Below are 20,827 nucleotides of genomic sequence, written 5' to 3'. Positions count from 1 at the left end.
CTTTTGTTCAGAGTCTCCTGGCACCTTACTGTCAACTATTACGACGAGAACGGCGGCCACCCCATCGACCAGGCGGGCATCTTCCTGACTGGCATCGGTGAGTCCGGGCACCCCCTGGCCCAAAGGGCACCCCCACTCCTCCCCGCTTCCCTGGCTTGCTCCGCCTCAGCACGGGGCACTTGGCACGCAAACACGCCCCCGTCAATTCGAAGTCCCAGGAGACTCTGAACAAAAGGTCGTTTGCTGGATCAGCCAGTTTCTCGCCTTCCTCTCGGGCTCCGCAGGCGATCGGGCAGCAATTGTCCCCGGATGCCCTTTCAGAGAGTCACTCTGCGTCCATTTCTCTTCCGGCCCCACAAGCCTCGGGCACATTCTCCCCATCCTCACAATGCCCCATGGCTGTTGGGGTCGCAGGAGGGTTCCTGGCAGTCCCTAGAAACGGGGACCAACCGTGTGCTTACCAGTCTGTATTTCCAGAGATCTCGCTGGACGTGGACGCCGACCGCGATGGGGTGGTGGAGAGGAACAACCCAAACAAGGTGATTCCACAATTCGCGCCAAGGTGCCTTTGAGCGGTTTGTTTGTTTAAGCGAGGTGTTCAGGGAGCAGGCCAAGCTCCGCAGGGAACCTCCTCCGCAGAGGCGCCAGGGTGGATGCAGACTCTTCCTCCTGCGCGCTCGACAATTCGAAGACCCTTCCAGTCGTTTCCCTCCAGCTGCAGGGCTAGGGAAACCTCCCGGCCCCTCCCTGTGCTCCCCAAGCCTCCCTGCTGAGACGGCGATCCCCAGCTGTGGTCCTCCCTCAGCGGAGGCTTCTGCTTCCCCGGGCCGTCAGCAGGTCGATCTTCTGCGCAGTGGAGCCTGGGAAGACCCCCGGGGCACCCCCCAAAGGGCCGTGTTTCGACGCGCAAGGGGCTTGACGCTGTGCTTCCCAGGGTCCCGGAGAGGGAACTGCTCTCCGGCACGGTCTGTCTAATGCGGTGCTTTCCAGATGGGTTGGACCACAAGCCCCGACACGCCCGGCCAGTGCCGGCCGGGAATCAACCCCTCGCAGTCCAGCACAGCTGGCGCTCACCAGTTCAGGGGAGCTGGAGTGGCCGAAAACGTTCCAGGGTGCCCGGTTAGGCCGAAGAGAGTCACCCGGCCCCCAGGAGGCCCCGGCCAGCCATGGGCAGTGCTGCCTGGATGGGATGGAGACCGTGCCCTTGACCCCCGAAGGGCACCGGGTTCGGGAAGGGCGGTTTGTGCGAGCCCCGCCTTCGGTGCTGACTTCCCGTGTGGCCATTCCAGGCGTCATGGAGCTGGGGCCCCGACGGGCAGGGTGCCATCCTCCTCGTGAACTGTGACAGGGAAAACCCATTCATTGGCATGGAAGACTGCCAGGACGACAAGATATTCTCCAAGCAAGGTACGTGAGGCGTGCTTGCTCCTTGTACCCTGTCCTGTGGCCCCACCAGCTCCAGCCACGGGGCTGTGGCCCCTCTGCACACTGCCGGTTTATGTGGGCCAATTCTGTGGAAAGCAGTTTCCTGTACATCGGACCTTTGCACAGAACCATGAGGACTAGAATCCTTATTTTGGAGAGCGGGGTTGTAGCTCAGTGGTGGAGGTCTGACACCCCTGACTTGGAAGAAGGGCTGGGAAGAGCGGACTGCGCTGATGATTCCAGGGGCCGTTGAGGGAGAAAGCAACCAGCTCAGCCTCTCAACTGAGCAGAGCCGCTGTTAGAGAGCAGGCTGGCATCCTTATGGGGCACACGGACGGTAAAGGGGGGAGCAGGGAGGCCAAGAGATCTGGAATCATATCTGAGAAGGTACCCCAGGGGCTCGAGGCCCCTGTGCGGCTCCCCCATCCCTCACGTTGCCGGCATGAACGGCGTGGGGCCAGCCCAGCGCGTGGGGTACAGAGGCATCCGGCGCGCCGATCCCAACCAAGGCACGTCACCCAGAAAGCCGCCTGCGGGCAGCTCGGCCCCGGCGTCTGTGGGCTCGGTCCCTACTTCTCCTTGCTTACCATTTCCGGGGTGTCGAACCCCCAGATCTGGATGACATGTCCCGCATGATCCTGAGAACAAAAGGGCCGGACCGGCTGCCCCCCGGATACGAAATGGTTCTTCACATTCCGATGAGCGACACTGACAAAGTTGGGGTCTTCTACTTGCAGAGTAAGTCCCACCCCCCCCCCCCCCCCCCTTCCTCCCTCCGTCATGCGCTCCACTGTTCTTTCCCTCCCCGTGTCTTCTGGTTTGATGTTTGCTGAAACCTGCCCTGGGACGCTTATCCCACACTAATCAAATCAGGGGGAGAGAACGTAGCCCCTCCTGGCCAGGCCCTCTTGCCCCACTGAACCGAGGGCAAATTTCCCCCATTCTAAAAGCCCGAGATGCCCCTCCAGATGTCCCAACCCTAAAATGCTTGCAGCGTGGGACTGAGAGAGAATGGACCGGCATCTGGAGGCTTCGTTCCGAGCAGGAACGCTTTAAAGCTTCTAAAACTTGACCTATGTAAATCAAATTGGATGGGGGGCTTAGAGAGAACAGAAAGTCTCAGACGGGCAAGACTCCGGCCCCCTTTCTGTCCTTTGCTGGGGGAATCCATCCCGGGAACACATGTGTGGCTTTGTCTACAGCTGCTGGGGGGCCCGCAAGATGGAGTCTCCCTCTGCCTGGCGCAACATGCCGTTTTCTGGGAAGTCTCTGCCTTCCGTGAGCAGGCGGCCACTTTTAGCCTCTTCCAGGCGCGTACAGTCCTGGCACCCGCAGCTCATTTCCACCGAGAACCGCCTGGAAATCCACGGCCTTCTCCATCAACACATCTAATGAGCAAGGGCCTCTGATGTCTGCAACATTCCGGGCACTTAATTGGCACCCGGAGAAGGACCCCCGCCCACCTGCCCGCCTGCCAACAGAGCCGCTGCAATTAGAGCTGGCCAAAGATGGGGGGGGACTCGGCACTCAGCCGCTCACGCTCTCAATCAGAAGCGGCTCTCTGAAAGATCCCGGGGAGGTGGCCAGGCGGGGGGGGGGGGGCGGGTTACACACGAGGAAGGGGGCCGAGTCTGCTTGCTGGGCCAGGAGAAGTCAGGATTAGAAAGTGCTCTGGAAAGCAGCGTAAGAGGGTAAAGAGGAGGGGCAAGGCAAGCCACGGTGGAGGAGTTTTCGGGCTACGGCGGCCCCCCTGGCCTGTCCTGCCAGCTTCTGCAGGGAGTCCCCTCCTCCAGGGCTCTCCTCGTGGCCCTTATACTAGTCTCCGGTCCACCCAGCCCCCCATAAGACCCCTCCTCTCAGTAGCAAATGGGCTTCCCATGCCAACCGGTTGCCTTTGTGGCAATTCCGTGCCGATCACTGTACTTTAATAACTCAGAGATGCCCCCAGAACCTAGTATTTTCTGTTGAAGGATTTGGACCACCCGGACGCAAGGGACCGGTTTTAAAAACAAGAAAGCTCCGTCGGCCTGCCCCTTAAAGTTTCGTTTCAGGCAGGCCGTCCTCCCTGGACTTGTTGACTTTGCTTGCAGCCTGAGACCCGTCAACAATCTCCGTCAGACCGGGAGCCACATAGCTCTTTCCCCCAGACGGGGGACAGCCCCTTTGCCCAAACACAGAGTGCTCCGCTTCTGGAGCCCCATCAATGCAGGTGCCACCGATGCAGCCCCGTAGCCAGGAAGGGCCCGTCTCTTGGAGGCACCCGCCTGAGCCCCTCCGATGGCGAGGGGCCTCGGAGGGGAAGGGCCTGCACGCAGCCGGCTCCGGGGTCAGGCGAACCTGCACGGGAGCTGGGGAGACCCCGACCCCTCCTGAACAGCACCCCTCCTCCTCCGCCCACAGATCCGTTCTTCGGCCAGCGCTACATCCACATCTTGGGCCGGAAGAAGCTCTACCACATGGTGAAGTACACCGGGGGCTCTGCAGAGATGGAGTTCTTTGTCGAGGGCCTCCGCTTCCCGGACGACAGCTTCAACGGGCTCGTCACGATCAACGTCAGCCTCCTGGAGCCGGTTGCTGAGGTTCGAAGCGGAGGGGTGCGGCGGCCTCCGCGCTGGAAGGGCGCGTCCCATAAATCAGGGGTGGCGGCGTCCCGCTGAGCCCTGGCTGGGCCCGCCGCCTCCGCCGCCTCCCTTGTGCCCTTTTACAGCCATCGGCGCGCGTGGCCCTCGGGTGGCATTTCAGCCGCGCATCTGCCCAAGCCCCGCCGCGCCTTCCCTCTGCCGGGGCTCCCAGCATTCGTTCAGCTTCATGGAAGAGCCCGGCGAGGGGTCCCGTATCATGCGAGAGGGCGGGGCGCAGCTCCCTCCCTCTCTGGGAGCTTCTGAAAAGAACGTTCCATGCTCTCTTCCGGGGACTTTTCCTGCCTAAACACACGTTGGACGGTGCCCTGCACAGAATCTTTGCAGCCGCGGCTTCCTGAGAGGCAGGCACCCAAACCGGCAGGAAGACACAGACAGGTGTCTCAGGTCCATCCCTCCCTCCCTCCCTCAATCCCTGGAGGAGCCTCTTGATGCTTGGAGGTTTCGGGGGACGGTGATCCGGGCCTCCTGCTCCATCTCTGGGTCCTTTGCACCGGCTTCTTCGGGGACCCCAACTGCCGAACGAGCGTCTAGGCTGCTTCACACTCTCTGCAGTGTTTGGACGCATTTGTGATGGCTTTTACGTTGGCTTTCACATTCTATCGTTGGCATTTGCAGGGTGTGCTGCTTAGAGGTCAAACACCACCGAAGCAGTTTAACCGTTTAACTCCGTGACTCAAAGGCTCCCTTCCCGTCCCCAGAAAGGACTTAAGATGGATGAAGCAGATTGCGAGGGGAAACTAGGAGGCATCTGTTGTGTGAACGGTCCTGATCACCAATTCTTGGCATAAACGTGTTGAACCCCCTGCTCTTGAACTCCTGGCACCAGCCTGTGTGAGGGCTGCTTGCTCCGGCTAGATTTGCGGGGATGTAGTAAAAGAAATCCAAAATAGGTACCGCAGGTCTGGCGACCGCCCGTCACTGGGTGCCCGGAGTGTGCCGCCTGTGCCACGTGGTCTCCCCGCTTGCCACGGACGGTCCCGTGGCCGGCCGCTGGCTCCCCCCCGGGCAACCCGCACTGGGTAAGCGCAGAAGGAGCTGCTGATGTTTCGGCTCGACACTTCCCTTCGCACGGCTAATGCGCCAGCAGTGCAGTGACCTTTCCTCTCAAGTGGCACCTTTTGTTCGCTCTCTGGGCAGGGCAGGCCTCTCCGCGGCGAGCACTCCCTGCCTCGCTCTTTTTAGAGCCATGTAAATTGGGCTGCAGAAAGGCGATTGGTTTTCAATTAAGCCGCGCGGCCTTCTCGGGTTCTCTGCCGCCCGCGGCCGGAATGCTGCGCATGACTTCTGGGGGGCCGCGGCTGCATAAAAATATAACTCCCACCCACCGTCTGCTGTTCTGGTGACATGTTTCTGCTGAAAAGCACAGTCAGCCACGTTGAAAGAAATCCCCAATCCATATCGATCGGCGCAACTCCAGGGTCAGGTACACACACACAAGGTGCGTGCGTTTGAGGTGCGTTCCAGGTGTCTCCAGCAGCCGAAAAGGAGGCCGCCGAAGGGAGGGCGAAGACCGGAGAGAAGGAAAAGTGGGCCAGCCACCCCACATGTCCACCACTGCCCCTTGCACCCCACAACGCTTTTCATCACCCCGCCTGATTGAGAGACAGGAACTGGCACGCTCCGCAGCCTCTGGGCACGGCTTGGGTGTCGGGGCCTTTCCAGCGGAGATCTGGCCTTCACGCCTCGTCCTCGCCAGCTTCACGAGCCGCAGGGCTCTTTGCTTCCTTGCTGGGGGTGTGGCATCACTCGGCATCCCCGTGCGCACTCTTCTCCGTGTGGCTGGAACGCTGCTGATTTTAATTCAGCCATGCAGCATTCAGCCCATTAACCGATTCCCGTGTGCAGGCGGGAATTCTGCCAAGGAAACGGGCTCAGGGCACACCTGGAAGCCGCTCTTTCCCGGGGGGATTCTGGTTCCCGGTGTGCGCCCAAGGGCCCCATCCTGGCGGCTGAGGGTGCCGTCTCTGGGGTGGGGCAGGTCAGGGCACCCCAATGTTTAGCCATTCGTTCCTAAGCTGCGTGGCGTCTGTGCTCCTGTCCCAACAGGGTATCCCCCAGACCCCGATTTTCACCGACACCGTCGCCTTCCGGGTTGCTCCGTGGATCATGACCCCAAACACCTTGCCTCCGGTCAGCGTGTTTGTGTGCAGGTAAGGCGGCCCAACTCCAGGGAGGCCTTTTGATCACCTCTCAACGGGCTCAGCTCACTGGAGGGAAGCTGGTGGCCGGGCCGGGTCTGGGGAGGGGAATGCCTCTTCCGGGGTTCTGAGACCTCCGTCAACCGCCGCCCTCTTTCTTCCTGCACCAGCGTGAAAGACAATTATCTCTTCCTGAAGGAGATCAAGAACCTGGTGGACAAAGCCAACTGCAAGATCCACGTTTGCTCCCGGTACATGAATCGCAGCGACCGCTGGATGCAGGTGAGGGGGCCGCAGGGCGGGCTGGGGGTCTGCGGGCCCGGGGTTTGGTTCGTTCGTCCCCATGCTCACCCTCGGGGTCCAGGACCCTGTGGCCACAGTGGGCGGCTGGAATCGCATGGCCCGAAGCTGGTGTGTGGGGCTCAGCGGCAGGGAGGAGCCGGGGGAGCGGGTCCGAGAGACTCGCCCCTGGGGCTTTTCCCGTTTGGCGCCCGCGGACGGTTTGGGTGCCGGATGAGAAGGGCCTTTGGCCCAGTCCGGTGAGGCTCTCCTTCCATTCGTTATGGCGGGGGCCACATGGAATTAACGAGTGAGCAGGCATCCCGGGGAGGGTGTGGGGTGCGGGGGAAGCCGCTGCCCGTTCGTTAAACTGCTCCACTTTAATTGCAGTGGCTTCTTTCTTGATTAAGGGCAGGCTTGCCCCATGCCTCAGCCACGGCCGCTCCAAGATGGCGCTCCCAGAGCAGCTTACAAGGCATTCAGTCATCTCCTGATGGGATGTGCACAATCTTTAAAACGCACGAGAGGAAAAGGGGAAGGGGAGGGAAGAGGAAAAGTGCAGGGCTGAAAGCTCAGGCCAGAGAGCCCGGTGCAGCTGCCCAGCAGGGAGGACCTCCTCACTGATTCTCCTTCCCCGGCAGGACGAAATAGAGTTTGGCTACATCCAAGCCCCTCACAAGGGCTTCCCGGTGGTCCTGGACTCTCCGAGGGACGGGGGCCTCCGGGATTTCCCCATCAAGGAGATTTTGGTAAGCGCCTGACCTTTGTCCCCCGCCCGAGTCCTCCTGTGTGAACGGGATGCGTGGGGGGTCTCATCAGTGTCTGCCTCGAGCAGAGACAGTTCCTGATCCCCAACGCTGCGCCTCGCCTGCCTGGTGGGGTAGTCTGCACTCTTGCCCCCGGAGCGCTGCAAGGCCGGGGACGGTCTCCAAGAGGCCCAGAGCGACTCGCGGGTGCGGAATGGGCAGCCGGGACGTGTTGGGGCGGCCTCCCTGGTCTGGGGAATGTCGAGTACCAAAGCCCTGCGGATCCAGCGGGGAAGGGTGCTTCGAGGCAGGGCATCGGGAGACACGCACTCAGTTTGCTGCTGAAATGCCTTCCGCGCTCTGAAGGGGGACCTGCGCTCTCCTTGGAAACCCGCACCTCTCTGAGTGTCACGGTGGCATTCCAGATCGTACACGCTTCCTTTGGCCATTGATTTTATCTTTTTTTCTTTTTTTGCTATATTTCCGTCACGCCCATTTCCCTGCAAGGAGCCCAGGGCCGCTGATATGCATCTTCTCTCCTTTTCATCCTCAAAGCCCCCTCGAGAAGTAGGTTCCTGGGAGCTCCTGACCGCCCCAGAATCGCCCAGGCAGCTCCTGGCCAAATCATGAGCATAAGTAGTCCGAAAGTGCACCTCTTAAGGGAGATGCTGATGACTGTCCACACGGCGAAAGGACTTCCAATATTCAGGAAGCAAACTTAAGTCTGGAGAGATTCTCAAAGTCCCAACGAGCCGAAACCGAATGGCAAAACTGGGGAAAGAGGGAGCACGTGAGCTGGACGTGTTTGCCCATTTCTGCTTTAGCGGTGGGGCCTTCCTGGGAAGCTGTGCCAGGATTCGGTGTGGCCCCTCAGAGTGGCCAGATAATCCGCCAGCCGTGGCGTGGGCCACGTCAGCTCAGGGCAGGTGGAAGCCTTGCTGTCTGTACAGCAAAGGCACGGAAGAGAGCGGCGTTTCGGCCAGCCCTTCCTTTTGGCCCCAAAGATGGCTTTGTGCCCGCTGCGCGATCACAGCATCCCCGAAACGCAGAGGAGCGTGCATGTTGCCAGTATCCGTGTCCGCGAGGCGCCACCCTCGGTCGCTGCCGTGGCATCGCCCGTAACCGGAGACGGGCGCGGCGCTCCGGGTCCTGCAGCCCGAACAGCCCCCTTCTCCACCCTTGCCGGCGCCGAGAAGGTCAATCGCTTTTAAATGTGGCGAAATCTATCATTTATCATGCCTCGAATGAGTACAGGCAATCCTGGATTTGTCATGCAGGATAGGAATACCACACTGATCTTTCGCTCAGCCCCTTTTCAAAGAGATACGCAAAGCAACCGGGCACCTCCCTCCCTCTGCCATCTCTTTCAAAAGACGAGAGAAAGGAGAACTTACGCAGCATTTAGAAAAGCGCTTTCGGACTGCAGGACAGATACCCTGATTGTATTCCAGCCTTTGGCCGCCAAGCCTTCTCTAATCCCCAGTAATATCCTTTCCCATCTCATTGTCCAGATGGGAAATTGTATCTGAGCGTTCCCTCCGCCCTGCCGGTGCGGTGGCTGGGCATCCATCAGCCTTTAGGGCCTGCTTGGTGGAAAGCGAGAAGAGGATGAATTAATTTCTTCATTGAGTGAGGAGGCGGCCTTGGCCCGCGGCCCATTGCAGGTCAGCTGAGCTCAGCCTTTGAGGCAGGAAACCTGAAACGACACGCTTTTCCTTCTGCGAGCCCTGCTGATGCTGCCTCTGAGGGCAAGAGCAACGCAACTTTCCAAAGAGGCCGAGGAGAAGTGCGTGTTTATTTCAAACGTGTGTATGCCACCCAGTTCTGCTTAGCCCCTTCCCAGTCCGGAACGCCCCCTGCCCAGTTGCTCCAGCAAATTCAGCCCTGCTGGAGTTTGATTCAGCGATCAGAAATGGGCTGGAGATGTTCCCAAAGGGGCTCGACTTGTCCCTTGCCCCCTTGACTTCAGCATGAAGGTCTGGATCTCCTTTTCTTGAAGAAGCTGACAAAAGCAAGCGACTCGCCCTCTCGGGCATCATACCCCGGCTCTTCTCCACGTCTAAATAAGACAGCAAGGGGTGGCAGGGGGCCATGTGGCTTCACAGCCACCCCCTGCGGTGCGGCTCGGCTCAGCCGGCCGGCTCCTGCCACAGGCTCACAGGATGGAGGGCCAGCTGTTGCCCTCGGCCCGGAGCCATCCCGGAGAGCCTCAGATGCGAATAGCAGAGCTGGCACCTCCTCGCTGGGCGTTGGGTGGGGATTACTGAATGATTAAGGATTAGGGCGCTGAAACCGATCTCCTGAGTCATTCTGGAATCTCTCCGGCGGAGGAGAGTTTGTGTGCGGAGCCATTGTAAGGGCATCCAGGCTTGTGGCTTTCTCGGATGGCTTCCTGCCCGTCCGTGGCCGGACAGGATTGCGGGCTTGCGAAAACCCGAAGGGAGAGAGCCGCCTTGCCCACCGGACGGCGAGGGCATCCCCTTCTTCGCGGGGCCCGGAGGAAGCCATCCGCCCGGCCTCGGCCTCGGCCTCAAGCGTGGCTGGCACGGCTCGGAAGTCCCTCTTGGCGGGAGGGCGAAAGCGAACAGGCTCCCAGGGCGTCTGCTGACCTAGTCGCATGTGTGGGGACTGAAGCTGGGAAGGGAAGGGTTAAGACTAGAGCCGGGGGTCAGACTAGATGGCCTGGGAGGCCCCTTCTGACTCACTCTGTTTCTATGTTTCTTTCTTTCTATAAGGCTTTCTTGGGGATGGAGCGTTTGGGATCACGGAGGCCAGGTGCAAATACATCGGATAGTTCATTTCATTAGGGGTGCTTCAGATGGGAATTTAATTGTCTGGCATTACCTGCCACAAAGTCTCAATAAATCCCCCCCCCCTTATTTCTACCTTTGAATGTATAGATGTTAACGAGCATAAGCAGGTTTGGCTCCCGCAGCCCCCAAATGTTTTACATGCCAAGCAGCCCCCTACAGACGGGCACAAATGGCCGGCCGGCGAGTTATCAGGTGCCGAGCAGATTAAAAGAAATTCCGCCCGGGGCCCTCCTCGCCTGCTGCCCACTGCCTCCCAACGGGGCTTATGTGGGATTTAAGTGGCTCAGGGAGACGGGGACGGGTCCCAGCACTGGGGCATTCTCGCCTATTAGCACAGTATCGTGACAAGTATATTTGCCCGTCTGTCAGTCGAGGGCAGCTGCTGTTCTGCCCGCCCCCCCGCCCCCGGCGTTTGGAAAGGTGCCATTTTAGGCTGCCTCATCAGGGGTCTCTACCTCGCAGGAAGGGACCGTTCCCTCGACTCTGCACTGCTGCAGCCCCACATCCCCACGGTGCCCCATACTGCAAACAAGGATCCTGGCTAAGTGGCACCAGTCCAGCGAAGGGCAGCGATGATCAGGGGACCGGGACTGGGACTGGGCAGGCCTCGCCTCGCCTCGCGGACAGCAGACGGGAGGCTGTGGGAGCCAGCGGCTTCTCCCTTTTTTGTGACCTCACGGGCTCCGTGGATGCAAGCGGTGGAAGGCCGGACGTCCTTCTCCCAAGCACGTGCTGCCGGCATCTCTAATCTTGCGTCTGCTCCCTGGCAGGGTCCGGATTTTGGCTATGTGACCCGGGAACCCCTCTTCGAAGTGGTCACCAGCTTGGACTCCTTTGGGAATTTGGAGGTCAGCCCGCCGGTGACCGTCAGGGGCAAGGAGTATCCTCTGGGGCGCATCCTCATCGGGAGCAGCTTCCCCACGTAAGAGAGACGGAGACCCCCGCCAGCGTTTCGTGTTTTGTAAGGCCAGGCAGTGCAAACATCCGGAGGACCGGTCAGAAACCGCCACTGGATCCAATTCTCTCTTGGCCAAGAACTTAGCAATCTTCCACACGTGTGGGACTACAGTTCCCATCAGCAGGGGCCACGACAGCTGTGGAACATGGGAGCAGTAGGCCAGCACTTGTGGCTTAAGATCTGCTTTTATAGCCATGGCACTGGCAGTCAAGCTGGGCAAAAGGAGTCCGTTCTTAGGCGGGACGCGGGGCATGCCTGGCGAATCTCATAACCTCAGGCCTGAGCAGGCCCCGTCCCCTCCGCTCCCCCGACCCCGGACAGGCAGGCGCTTTCCCGACCGGTCCGCGCGGGTCTCCCCCTCCTAAAGGGTCCCAGAGTGCGGCAACCGGCAGCGAAAGCTTGACGCCACGACGTGGTCGGCCTTTTTGGCACCATCCTTTCCGCTGCGGCCTCGCCCACTCCGGGAAGCACTTCCCCAGAAAGGGACTCGGTCCCCGGGCTGCCAGGGCTCCAGCAAGGGTGCCGGGGGCAGAGCTGCAAAACGCCCGCCGTCTCGCGTTCTCAGCAGCGCCTGCTCGGTCCCAGCCTGGTCTGCTTGGCTCTGTTGCCTGGAGGCTTCTCTCTTCATCGTCTCCCCTCTCCTCCCCTCCCCTCCCCTCCCCTCCCGCCATGGGGGAACCCAACCCTTTCAGATCTGCGGGACGAAGGATGACCAAAGTGGTCCGGGACTTCCTTTACGCCCAGCAGGTCCAGGCCCCGGTGGAGCTCTACTCGGACTGGCTGACCGTGGGCCATGTGGATGAATTCGTGACTTTCGTTCCCATCCCTGGAAAAAAGGTGGGGCCGCCACAGGCCCGTGGGGGGGGGGCTGTGACTGCGCTGCGTGGCCGCCAGTGAAAGGAAGGGCAGGGCTTCCCCTCGACGGGCCCCAGCCGGCCTCGCAGCCCCAGACCTCTGCGCTCGCGCACGGCTGATGTGGGCGCCGAACTCCGAGGCTCGGCCGAGTCGCGAGCGCGCCGAGCGTCCAGCAGCCCCGGCACCGGGTGGCAGGCGGGCGGGTGGGGAGGGCCGGGGCTCCCTCCTGCCCCGGCAAGCCGTGGCCTGGCTTGGTGTGCCGGTCTCTGGAGCGTCGAAGGGCAGCCCCGGCACGGTCCCGTCACCCGGCGCCTGCCCTTCGGTCACCCGCGGCTCTTGCCCCTGCCTCCCCCAGCAATTCCGGATGCTCATGGCCAGCCCCTCGGCCTGCTACAAGTTCTTCCGAGAGACACAAAAGGAAGGTCACGGCGAAGCCGTCATGTTCAAGGGTAGGTTGCCGCAGCCGGGCCCTCGCAGGGCACACCTGGCGCAGATCCGTCATCGGGCTCCTGGGCGGAGGAGGGGGAGGAAGGCCCGGTCTTGCTGGCAGCTCCCCGGATCATCTTACCGCCTGAAGGACCGGGGCAAAGGGCCGCCGTGGGGATGCCTGGGCCACCGGCATGGAGCCTCTCGATCACCCGGGAAAAATGCAATGCACTCCCTGGAGGAACACCTGCTGTGCGGGAGAAGCATCTCCGGCACCGGGAGGCAGGCCGCCGGCCGGGCAGGGGCAGGAGTTGCCATGGCCACCAGACACAAACACACACGGCTGCCTCTGCAGTGGGGCGGCCGACCCACATGGAGAGGCTGCGCACTCCGGGGCTCAGACCTGGCTCGCTCTCCCACTTGGGCGGCCCTGCTGGGGCGCCTTGGCGTGGGTTTGGTGGAGCTGGTTTCCAGCCCCCGCCTGGTGCCGGGGGGCACCATCCCCTCACGGACGCGGCCCCTTCGAAACTGAGTCGGCAGCGTGGTTGCGAGCCCCTTTTGCCCTTGCGGGTGGCGTAGGACCCGCGGCCCCAGGACCAACCCGGCCCTCCATCCACTGGCCACGGGGCCCCTTCTCCCAGCCATTCCCGGCTCTTGTGCAATTCCAGAAGGTGGAAATGTACTTCCTAAGACTCAGGTACAGGGCAGGAAAAGCCTTCAGGCACAATTCCCGGAATTTTTGGCCTGACAGCCGGCCAAATGCCGGGAGCTCCTTGTCCCAGCAGGATGGCCTGGGCGCCTCTTCCCCAGTTCTTGCTGTCAGCGAGACCCTTGCTCTTCCACGAGGCCCCCCCACGGAGCGCTCCAGCGGGGCTCCCGATCTCTCTCGCATTCGGCTGGCTCCGCACGCCTTTGCTATAGTTGCTTTAGGAGTCGCTATCGCATTCAGACCAAAAGGCAGGATGCATGGGAGCCGCGGGGAAGGAAATCGGTCGTCCAGATTGCCAGCCTTTCTGCAGAATTCCCTGGCTGCTCCTGCGTGGCCCACAAAGGACCCCTCCCACCAAGACAGCCCCTCTCCCGCCAGCGTGGCTTCGCCTCTTTCCATTGCCGCCGCGTTGTCTTCTGGAGCCACGTGGCGTTCGGGCCCCGTTTCCTTAGGGAGGTGCAAAGACACGGGGGGGGGAGCTCCTGGGCGAAAGGGAGGGGTGCCACGTCACGCGGCCAGAAGCCCGGGGCTCAGCAGCCCACCCTCTGCCTTCCAGGCTACAGCGGCACGGACACCAAGCGCGTCACCGTCAACAAGGTCCTCTCCAACGAGGTCTTGCTGCAGGAGAACCAGTACTGCCAGGTGAGCCACCGAACGGCCCGTCCGTCCACCAACCAACAGAAGGGCTCCGAGACTGAAACCCAGACCTGGAACTTGGTGTGCATAGCAAAGCCACCCCCCCGCACCCCTCAGGAGGTGCAGCTGGGGTCATTCGGTCCAAACAACGCACTCTCTTCCACGAATACCAGTGTGTCCGCGTGGTGGATCCCCGGCACACGGGTAGCTCTGCAGCCCGTGCGGTTTGCAGCCCGGCAGATCTGTGGGCTGGAAGGCAGATTTACGGCGGCACCAGGCCATTGCGGCACTGCTCCCCGTGGGCTGAGGGATGCGCCGGGGCAAGGACCGTGCCCGGGGGTGTGACTCCACCCAGGCAAGGTGGGGCCGGGGGCCCAGCTCTTGCTCGAAGGCTGAAAGGTCTCCCAGCTTGCACTAGCGCCGATACGATCACTTGGGGGCTGCAAAACAGTTCTCCACCCTTGTAATCTATAAAAACGGTGCATCGAGAACCGGCGAGGAGGGAAGGACGCCTGGCCCAGCGGAGGGAGCAGGGCGGTGTGGGGCGGCCCCCCGATCGGAGCCGGGCTGTTGCCCCGTGGGGGCCGCCAACGCCGCTCTTGCCTCCTCCCAGCGCTGCATTGACTGGAACCGCGACATCCTCAAGGAGGAGCTGGGCTTGCAAGAGAAGGACATCATCGACATCCCCGCCCTCTTCAAGATGGACAAGCAGGGGAAGGCCATGGCGTACTTCCCCAACATGGTGAGGGGCGCGGGGCCCTCGGCAGCCCGGGGTGGGGGAGGGAGCAGAGCCGCGGCGGCCACCCCTCTGAACGACCCCCGCCTCCGCACGCAGGTGAACATGATCGTCCTGTCCCGGGACCTGGGCGTGCCGAAGCCCTTCGGGCCCATCATCGAGGCCGAGTGCTGCCTGGAGAAGCACGTCTGCTCCCTGCTGGAGCCGCTGGGGCTGAGCTGCACCTTCATCGACGACATCTCCTCCTACCACAAGCACCTGGGGGAGGTGCACTGCGGCACCAATGTGCAGCGGAAGCCCTTCGCCTTCAAGTGGTGGCACGTCCTCCCCTGAGGGGCCCGGCCCGCGTTGGCCCGCGTCCCCCGGCGCTCCGGGCCGGCCGAGGCCGCTTTGCGTCTCCCCGGCAGGGCGCCAGCCTCGGATCCCGGGCAGGGCTGCGGCCGCGTTGGCCCCGCCGGGGCCCCTCCGCTGGGGGGCGGGCCAGTTCCGAGTTTGCGAGGGAGCATCACGCCGGTGTGTTGCGGCAGCTCGTTGTGTTTGCTAACTTTGTGCATGCTTTTTGTGTTCCTCTTCCCCCTTCCGCCTGCTCGTCCACACAAGTTGTTCAGCTGGGCCTTCTGCATGCGGCAGCCCCCCAAACCCACTCCAGGCGCCCGTGCCTGCGTGAGAGCCACCTGGGTTCGTGGCAGCTGGACGCGCACCACTGGTTTGGGGCATGGTTCCACCGAGCGTGTCAAGAAGCCGCCTTTTTCGGGGCTCAGGCGGCACACGTGAGAGGCAATAAAACGGGGAAGTTTCTGACATAGGCCACCCTTCCCCCCACCCCAAACAGACCAGTCGTTCCTTTGTGCGCGGGGGGGGGGCAAGTTCTCGTTTCGAACAATTATTTCCCTTTTGGCAAGTTTCGCTTTCATGGAGCACGAAGAACCATTTCGACCTGCGCTGGAGAGCGTGTGCGTGAGGCCGATCCCCGGGGAAGACCCGGCCTGGGGAAGGGCCGCCGTTAAGCCCATGCTGCCCTCTAGTGGCCAGTGTGTGGGAGCACACGGCCCCCTGGGACAAACTGTAGGGATGGGGGCCCTGCCGCTGCTCAGGAATCGCTCGCATGCTCGTTGAATGTGGGGCTCCCTCAGTGCGGGGGGGGGGTCCTGCCTGACCCTTCCTGCACGGACCTCGGATGGCACCTGCCCCCCTCCCCGCCGTGTGCACACACGGCCTCCCAGGGGCCCTGCGAGGCAGGCTAGGGCGAGGCTGGCCCGTGGGCGCCTCCACGGGCGGGCAGGGACCACCGCCTTTTTCCCGGCCTGGTCACCGCCCCCCCATCGGTCCTCCTCGTCGGCAGCATCTTCTGACAACCCGCATGGGACTGACAGGACAAACCTCCGGCTCAGACATAGGACCCAGTCGCCATTTATTTTGTGGGTTTCTCCGCTTGCTCTGAGGCCTCCCTCCCTCCCCCACCCAGCCCACGTACTGGGAAACCGGACCACCCCGCAGCTCCTCCTCCGTGTCCCCAGATCCCTTTCCTCCTCCTGCCAGCCGGGGGCAGCGGAACGGTTTTCGGGGCACGCATGCACACAGACAGCCCTGCCGTCCCGCTCTCCGTAAAAGCCCTTTGTCGCCGGCAGGCCGCCGGGGATCCCCGCGCACCCCGCTGGCGGCCTTCGGGCCAGCCGCACGCTCGGCAAACGCCCGGCCTCCACGGCCCGGGAGAGGGTCCCCCGCATCCCCCGCCAGGAGGCTCTCGGGTCGCCCCGGATCCCGCCCTCCGCCGGGCGGCCGTGTCAGATGCGGATGGTGTTGATCCGGAGGGGCTGCACGTTCTTGCCGTTGGCGTGGCTCTGCCCGGGGCTGAAGTAGGAGCAGAGCTTGCCGGGGAACTTCTCGCGGAAGGTGTAGAGCCAGGACATGTCGTCGGCGTTGTAGAAGATGAGCAGCCCCCGGTCGTAGTCCAGGAAGACGCCCACGCGCTCCAGCTTGCCCCTCACGTTCAGCCGCGTCCAGGGCTCCGTGCAGGCGCTGTACTGGCTGCCGTCGTGCATGACGATGCAGTAGAAGCCGCGGCTGGGCTGGATCTGGATGCTGCCCCTGCGGGAGACGGCCTCGTGGGCCAGCCCGATCATCCACTGCGTCTTCTCGGAGACCACCACCTCCCAGTAGTGCACGCCGCCCCCGAAGGCCTCCGCGCCCAGCACGGACACCTCCACGTCGAAGCGCTTGGGCGAGTCCTGGAGGGGCTGCGGGTGCAGGTTGCCGTACGCCACGATGGTGCAGTCGTCCGACAGGATGAGGCGCTGGTGGGCCGTGGCCGGGTCCAGGGTGAGCGTGGCCGGCACTGGGGGCAGCAGGAGGGCAGGGCAGGGCAGGGCAGGGCAGGGGGTGAGCTCCGGGCCGGCGCCTCTCGCGAGACGGCTGGCGGAGGAGGAACCGCTGCTCAGCCCCTGGGACCCTCGACAGGGCCTGCTCCGGGCTGCGGCTGGCGCTCCCCCAGAAGCACCCTCCGTGGGGCCTCGCCCCCGTCCTGGCCACGTTTGGGATTCTGGGAGAGGGCCATGGACCCTCCCGCAACACGGCTGCCGTCGCGGGGCTCGTCTGTTCATGGAACGGCGGCCGTGGGGGGGGGGGGCAGCTCCACGGCCGATTTCCCAGCAGGCACCTGGACGAGGCTGAGGAAAGTCCCTCCCCGTGGGCACGGCTGCAAAGAGGGTGGGGGCAGGTCTGCCCTGCCGAACCCAAAGGAGGATGGTGCCGGGCGCAGCCCCTCCCTCGGCAGCATGCCAGCCGTCCAGTTTAAAATAACCCTCGCTCCACAGCTCCCCAGAAATGAACTAAAAGTCAGGAGCCTGGCGTGGAGCTGAGAAAGGCGGTCCAACCAGGGACCCCGGAGCCCCAGTCGATCCTCCTTCCGCGGCGGCCTGCCCCGTGCAGAGCGGGACCTCGCCTCTCGACCCCTCAGCAAGGCCCCTGCCCAGCCACCGCAGAGGCTCGGAGGGCGCACGTCACCCCGCCCGGGGGCAGAGAGCCGCACTCACCTGGGTGGATGTCCTGGAAGAGGGACTTCCAGATGGTGTACTGCAGCGGCCCCATGTACTTGGAGGTGGGGAAGTCCTCGTAGGTGAGGTTGGTCTCATGGATCTTTCCCTTCAGCCTTCGGGAGAGAAGGAGGGGGTCAGCAACGGCCTGCCTCTCGCACGTGGCTTTGCCAGACCTTCTCTGGGATGGCGGCACTACAACTCCCATGAGCCCCAGCCTGTATAGCAGCTTAGGGCGGGCGCGGCTCTTCTTGCCGCCTGACCCAGCTCGCCTCCCTCTGTGCTCCCAAGCCAGCAGCCCTATTCCGGCCCCGCACTGCCAAGGCAGGGAGATATTTAATCTGTTTGTTTATTATTAAACTTATATTTCACAACAAACTCTCCAAAAGGACTCTTAGGTGGATTACAACATTTTGCCGAACTGGAAACTCTTCCAGCGCTTAATTTTCCTCTGCAGAAAATTTTCCAGGTGAGTGGAAAACTTCCCTTTGTGGCAAACAGGTAGACGCTGATTGCAAATACATTATTAAGCCAGTGTGGCTGTTCCAGGCTCACACGGGCAGAAAAATGGCCAAGTTTGCTTCATTAGGCAAAATGTTCTGTTAAATGCTGGACAATTTATGTGGACAAACAGTGCTCCATCTCCATAACCAGCCAAAGTTTTCTCTCCACTCCAGTTGCGTCAGTCTTTTCACTCCTTGCACATTATCTGAAACATGAGTCCCAAACATCATGATGCTAATTTGGGGGGGGGGAGATATGTTAATTGCCTGCCTTCCTCTGCACAAGATGACAGTTTCTTGGGTACTCTTGATAACATATTATTTTGACCCTGTTGTGATGGTACTGTATTATTATTAATTATTACACTAATTGCTTGTTGTAATAATATTATCACTACTAATCATATTAATATGACACTTTCCACAAAGGTATCGAGTTGATGCAGATTCTGTAATAACAACCAATGCAGATTGTTAACGCCCATCCTGTCAAAATAGCCAGGTAGGACTTTTGATTTTTATCCAGTTTAGTAACATGCGAGAAAGCAAGGTTTTGTTCTTTGGCTACAAAGGCACATCAAAGGATTCCCTCTGATTAAATTAAACGTAGGTTTTGCAGTCCCTGGATTATATACATACAAAGTATTATAATTTAAATTTCCTAATTTAGGATTTGATATATTCAGTCTATTGCATTATAGAGCCAAATCTGGATTATTTAACTTAGCATTAACTTTATATTTCTTATCGTAGTTCTTTCAAGTACTTTGCCATTTATTTCAGTCCAAATATCATACCTTATGTTAAACACTCTTGGTGTTCCTCCGTAATAAACGCTGATTGATTGACTGATTCACTGGAACAGTGCAGGTGACGGACATGCAAGTCCCTTAGATGATTGCAAGACTTCCATTTTTTTAAAAACTCTCGCAACGGAGAGTGTGAATCTGTGCATGTTTACGCAGAACATGCGAACTGAAAAATTTCCAGTGCAAATCTCCCCAAGACCACAGGTCTCCCTGGTGCAGGGATCCCTTCTGGGCAACCCCGTCCCGGAGCCCCAAGCCCCGCTGCCCTCCCACACCCACCTCTCGGAGAGCGAGCTGATGCCGGCCAGGAAGCTGTGCTTGTCCGCCTCGGCCAGCCGCTCCTGCAGGATCTGGCTGCCCTCCTGGACCTTGCGCAGCTGCTGGCTGTAGCGCTGGATCTTCTGCTCGATGTCCGTCAGGGTCCTGGCCGTGTCGGCCTCCAGCTCCTCCAGCATGGCCTTCTGGCGCTCGCGCAGCAGCCGGTGCAGCCGCTCAAAGGCCTCCCCGATGGTGGCGCGCAGGCTCTTCGCGGAGGACTGGCGGGGCAGCAGAGGGGGAGCGGTTACCCGGGGGGTGCGCTCGGACCTCGCCCCGCGTTCGCTCGCTCGCACGGCGGATCACCAGCTGCCCGCCCGCGGGAGGCCCGCCCGCTCCCCGGCGATGTCCGCGGACCGCTGCCTGCGGGACTGGAGGCGGCAGAGCCCCCCGGGCCCCAGCGGGCGGCCTCCGTGTTCGGCCAGCGAACTCCGCCGGCGATGCCCCCTTACCTTCGTCTCGGCCAGCTGGCGCTTCAGCAGGGCCAGCGCCTCCTGGTGGCCGCGCTCACTGTCCTGCAGCGTCTGCAGCTGCTCCTTCAGCTCCCGCTGCAACGGAGACAAGTCCCTGCTCGTGGGCAGCACCCCGGGAAAGCCGGGGGGCAGGAGGCAGGGAGCTGCCCCTCCCCAACCCTTCCCGCTCGCTCGTCTCCCGGTCCCCCTCTCCCCATTGCAGCAGGGGGTTCGCAGCTTCAGCCCACAAGCCCCGCCGGCCCTTGCCCTTTAGCTGGGGCGGATGGGAGGTGCAGGGATTGCAGGCTGGCCGTGCTTCCGCCCCGAGCGTCAGCCTGGGCGCCGAGGCAGCTGTCCGTGGTGCTCGGCCCTGGGTCGCTTGCGCAGCCCGCCGGGCGCCCTTCCCACTCAGAGCGGCCTCCTCGGAGCTGCCGCCTCCAGGCCCAGCCGGCCCCGGAGGCTTGTGTGGCCCTCACAAGGGGCCGCGGGCGCTGGCCACGCGAAGGGCAAGGACGCTTGGGAGCTCCAGGCCAGCAAAGGGGGCAGACGCGGCCGGCCGGGCGCGGGTCGCACCGCAGGGGGCGCGGGGAAGCCCTGCGTGCAGGGCAAGGGCGCCCCGGACCCGGCGCTAAGCGGCCCTGGAGAAGCGTGGGAGCCCGTGGGGGGGCCAGGGCGGATCGGGGCAGGGGCCCTCGCCGGGCGCAGCGCAAGCGCAAGCGCGCGGCCAGGGCTCGGCTGCTGGGCGCTGCGCGGGGGCGCGCGCACCTGCAGCTCGTCGAAGGCGTCGTCCAGGCTGGTGACCTGGTGCCGCTCGTGCACGGCGGGCTCGTCGCAGAAGAAGCAGACGACGGCGCGGTCCGAGAGGCAGAAGAGCTTGACCTTGGCGTGCTCCTTGGCGCAGGCGGCCGCCGAGGCGCCGCGGTGCTGCGCGCTGCGCAGGATGGCGTCCAGCGGGAAGGCGGCGTAGCGCTCCACGATGTTGGCCAGCTTGAGGCTGGGCGCCAGCGCCGGCTCGGCGAAGCAGCGGCGGCACTCGGGGCAGTCGCGCGCCGGCGCCGCCTGCGCCTCCTGGCGGCTCCAGTGCTCGCCGATGCAGCGGCGGCAGAAGTAGTGCTCGCAGCCGAAGCTCACCGGGTCCTGGTAGAGGCTCAGGCAGATGGAGCACACCAGCTCGTCCTTCAGGCTGCACGGCGCGCCCGCGCCCGCCATGGCGCCGCGCCGCAGGCGGCTGCCCGGGGCGCCCGGGCCGCGCTGCCCGCTCGCCCGCCCCCCTCTCGCTCGCTCGCGGCCCGGCCCGGCCCCGCTCGGCTCAGGCCCCGGCCCCGGCTCCTCCCTGCGCTCGGCGGCTGACGG

At 62.4% G+C, this 20,827-nt stretch overlaps 2 protein-coding genes across 2 annotated transcripts in view; one reads left to right on the top strand and one right to left on the bottom strand.

Annotated features, from left to right (window-relative positions):
- The window catches only part of PADI2 (peptidyl arginine deiminase 2), a 19,819-nt gene extending 5,123 nt beyond the window's left edge, over positions 1-14,696 (top strand). The window contains exons 3-16 of the mRNA XM_044421163.1: positions 26-97; positions 478-539; positions 1,290-1,407; positions 2,038-2,163; positions 3,826-4,004; positions 6,114-6,217; positions 6,376-6,487; positions 7,126-7,233; positions 10,814-10,965; positions 11,694-11,838; positions 12,212-12,305; positions 13,548-13,633; positions 14,241-14,369; positions 14,463-14,696. Coding sequence (XP_044277098.1) covers positions 26-97; positions 478-539; positions 1,290-1,407; positions 2,038-2,163; positions 3,826-4,004; positions 6,114-6,217; positions 6,376-6,487; positions 7,126-7,233; positions 10,814-10,965; positions 11,694-11,838; positions 12,212-12,305; positions 13,548-13,633; positions 14,241-14,369; positions 14,463-14,696 — 1,721 coding nt within the window. The remainder of the gene's footprint in view (positions 1-25; positions 98-477; positions 540-1,289; positions 1,408-2,037; positions 2,164-3,825; positions 4,005-6,113; positions 6,218-6,375; positions 6,488-7,125; positions 7,234-10,813; positions 10,966-11,693; positions 11,839-12,211; positions 12,306-13,547; positions 13,634-14,240; positions 14,370-14,462) is intronic.
- Positions 14,697-15,750: 1,054 nt separating this feature from the next.
- TRIM62 (tripartite motif containing 62) lies at positions 15,751-20,683 on the bottom strand. The gene is made up of 5 exons (XM_044421272.1): positions 20,240-20,683; positions 19,475-19,570; positions 18,987-19,243; positions 17,396-17,511; positions 15,751-16,698 (listed from the first exon to the last, which is right to left on the bottom strand). Exons 1-5 carry the CDS (start codon positions 20,681-20,683, stop codon positions 16,148-16,150), a joined length of 1,464 nt encoding a protein of 487 aa, XP_044277207.1. The 3' UTR covers positions 15,751-16,147.
- Positions 20,684-20,827: the final 144 nt, after the last annotated feature.

Source organism: Varanus komodoensis, unplaced genomic scaffold (assembly GCF_004798865.1).
Source record: "Varanus komodoensis strain SLA01 unplaced genomic scaffold, ASM479886v1 scaffold116, whole genome shotgun sequence".
Lineage (NCBI taxonomy): Eukaryota > Metazoa > Chordata > Lepidosauria > Squamata > Varanidae > Varanus > Varanus komodoensis.
The sequence above is the reverse complement of the archived record's forward strand: the minus strand, read 5'-3'. Positions and strand labels throughout refer to the sequence as shown.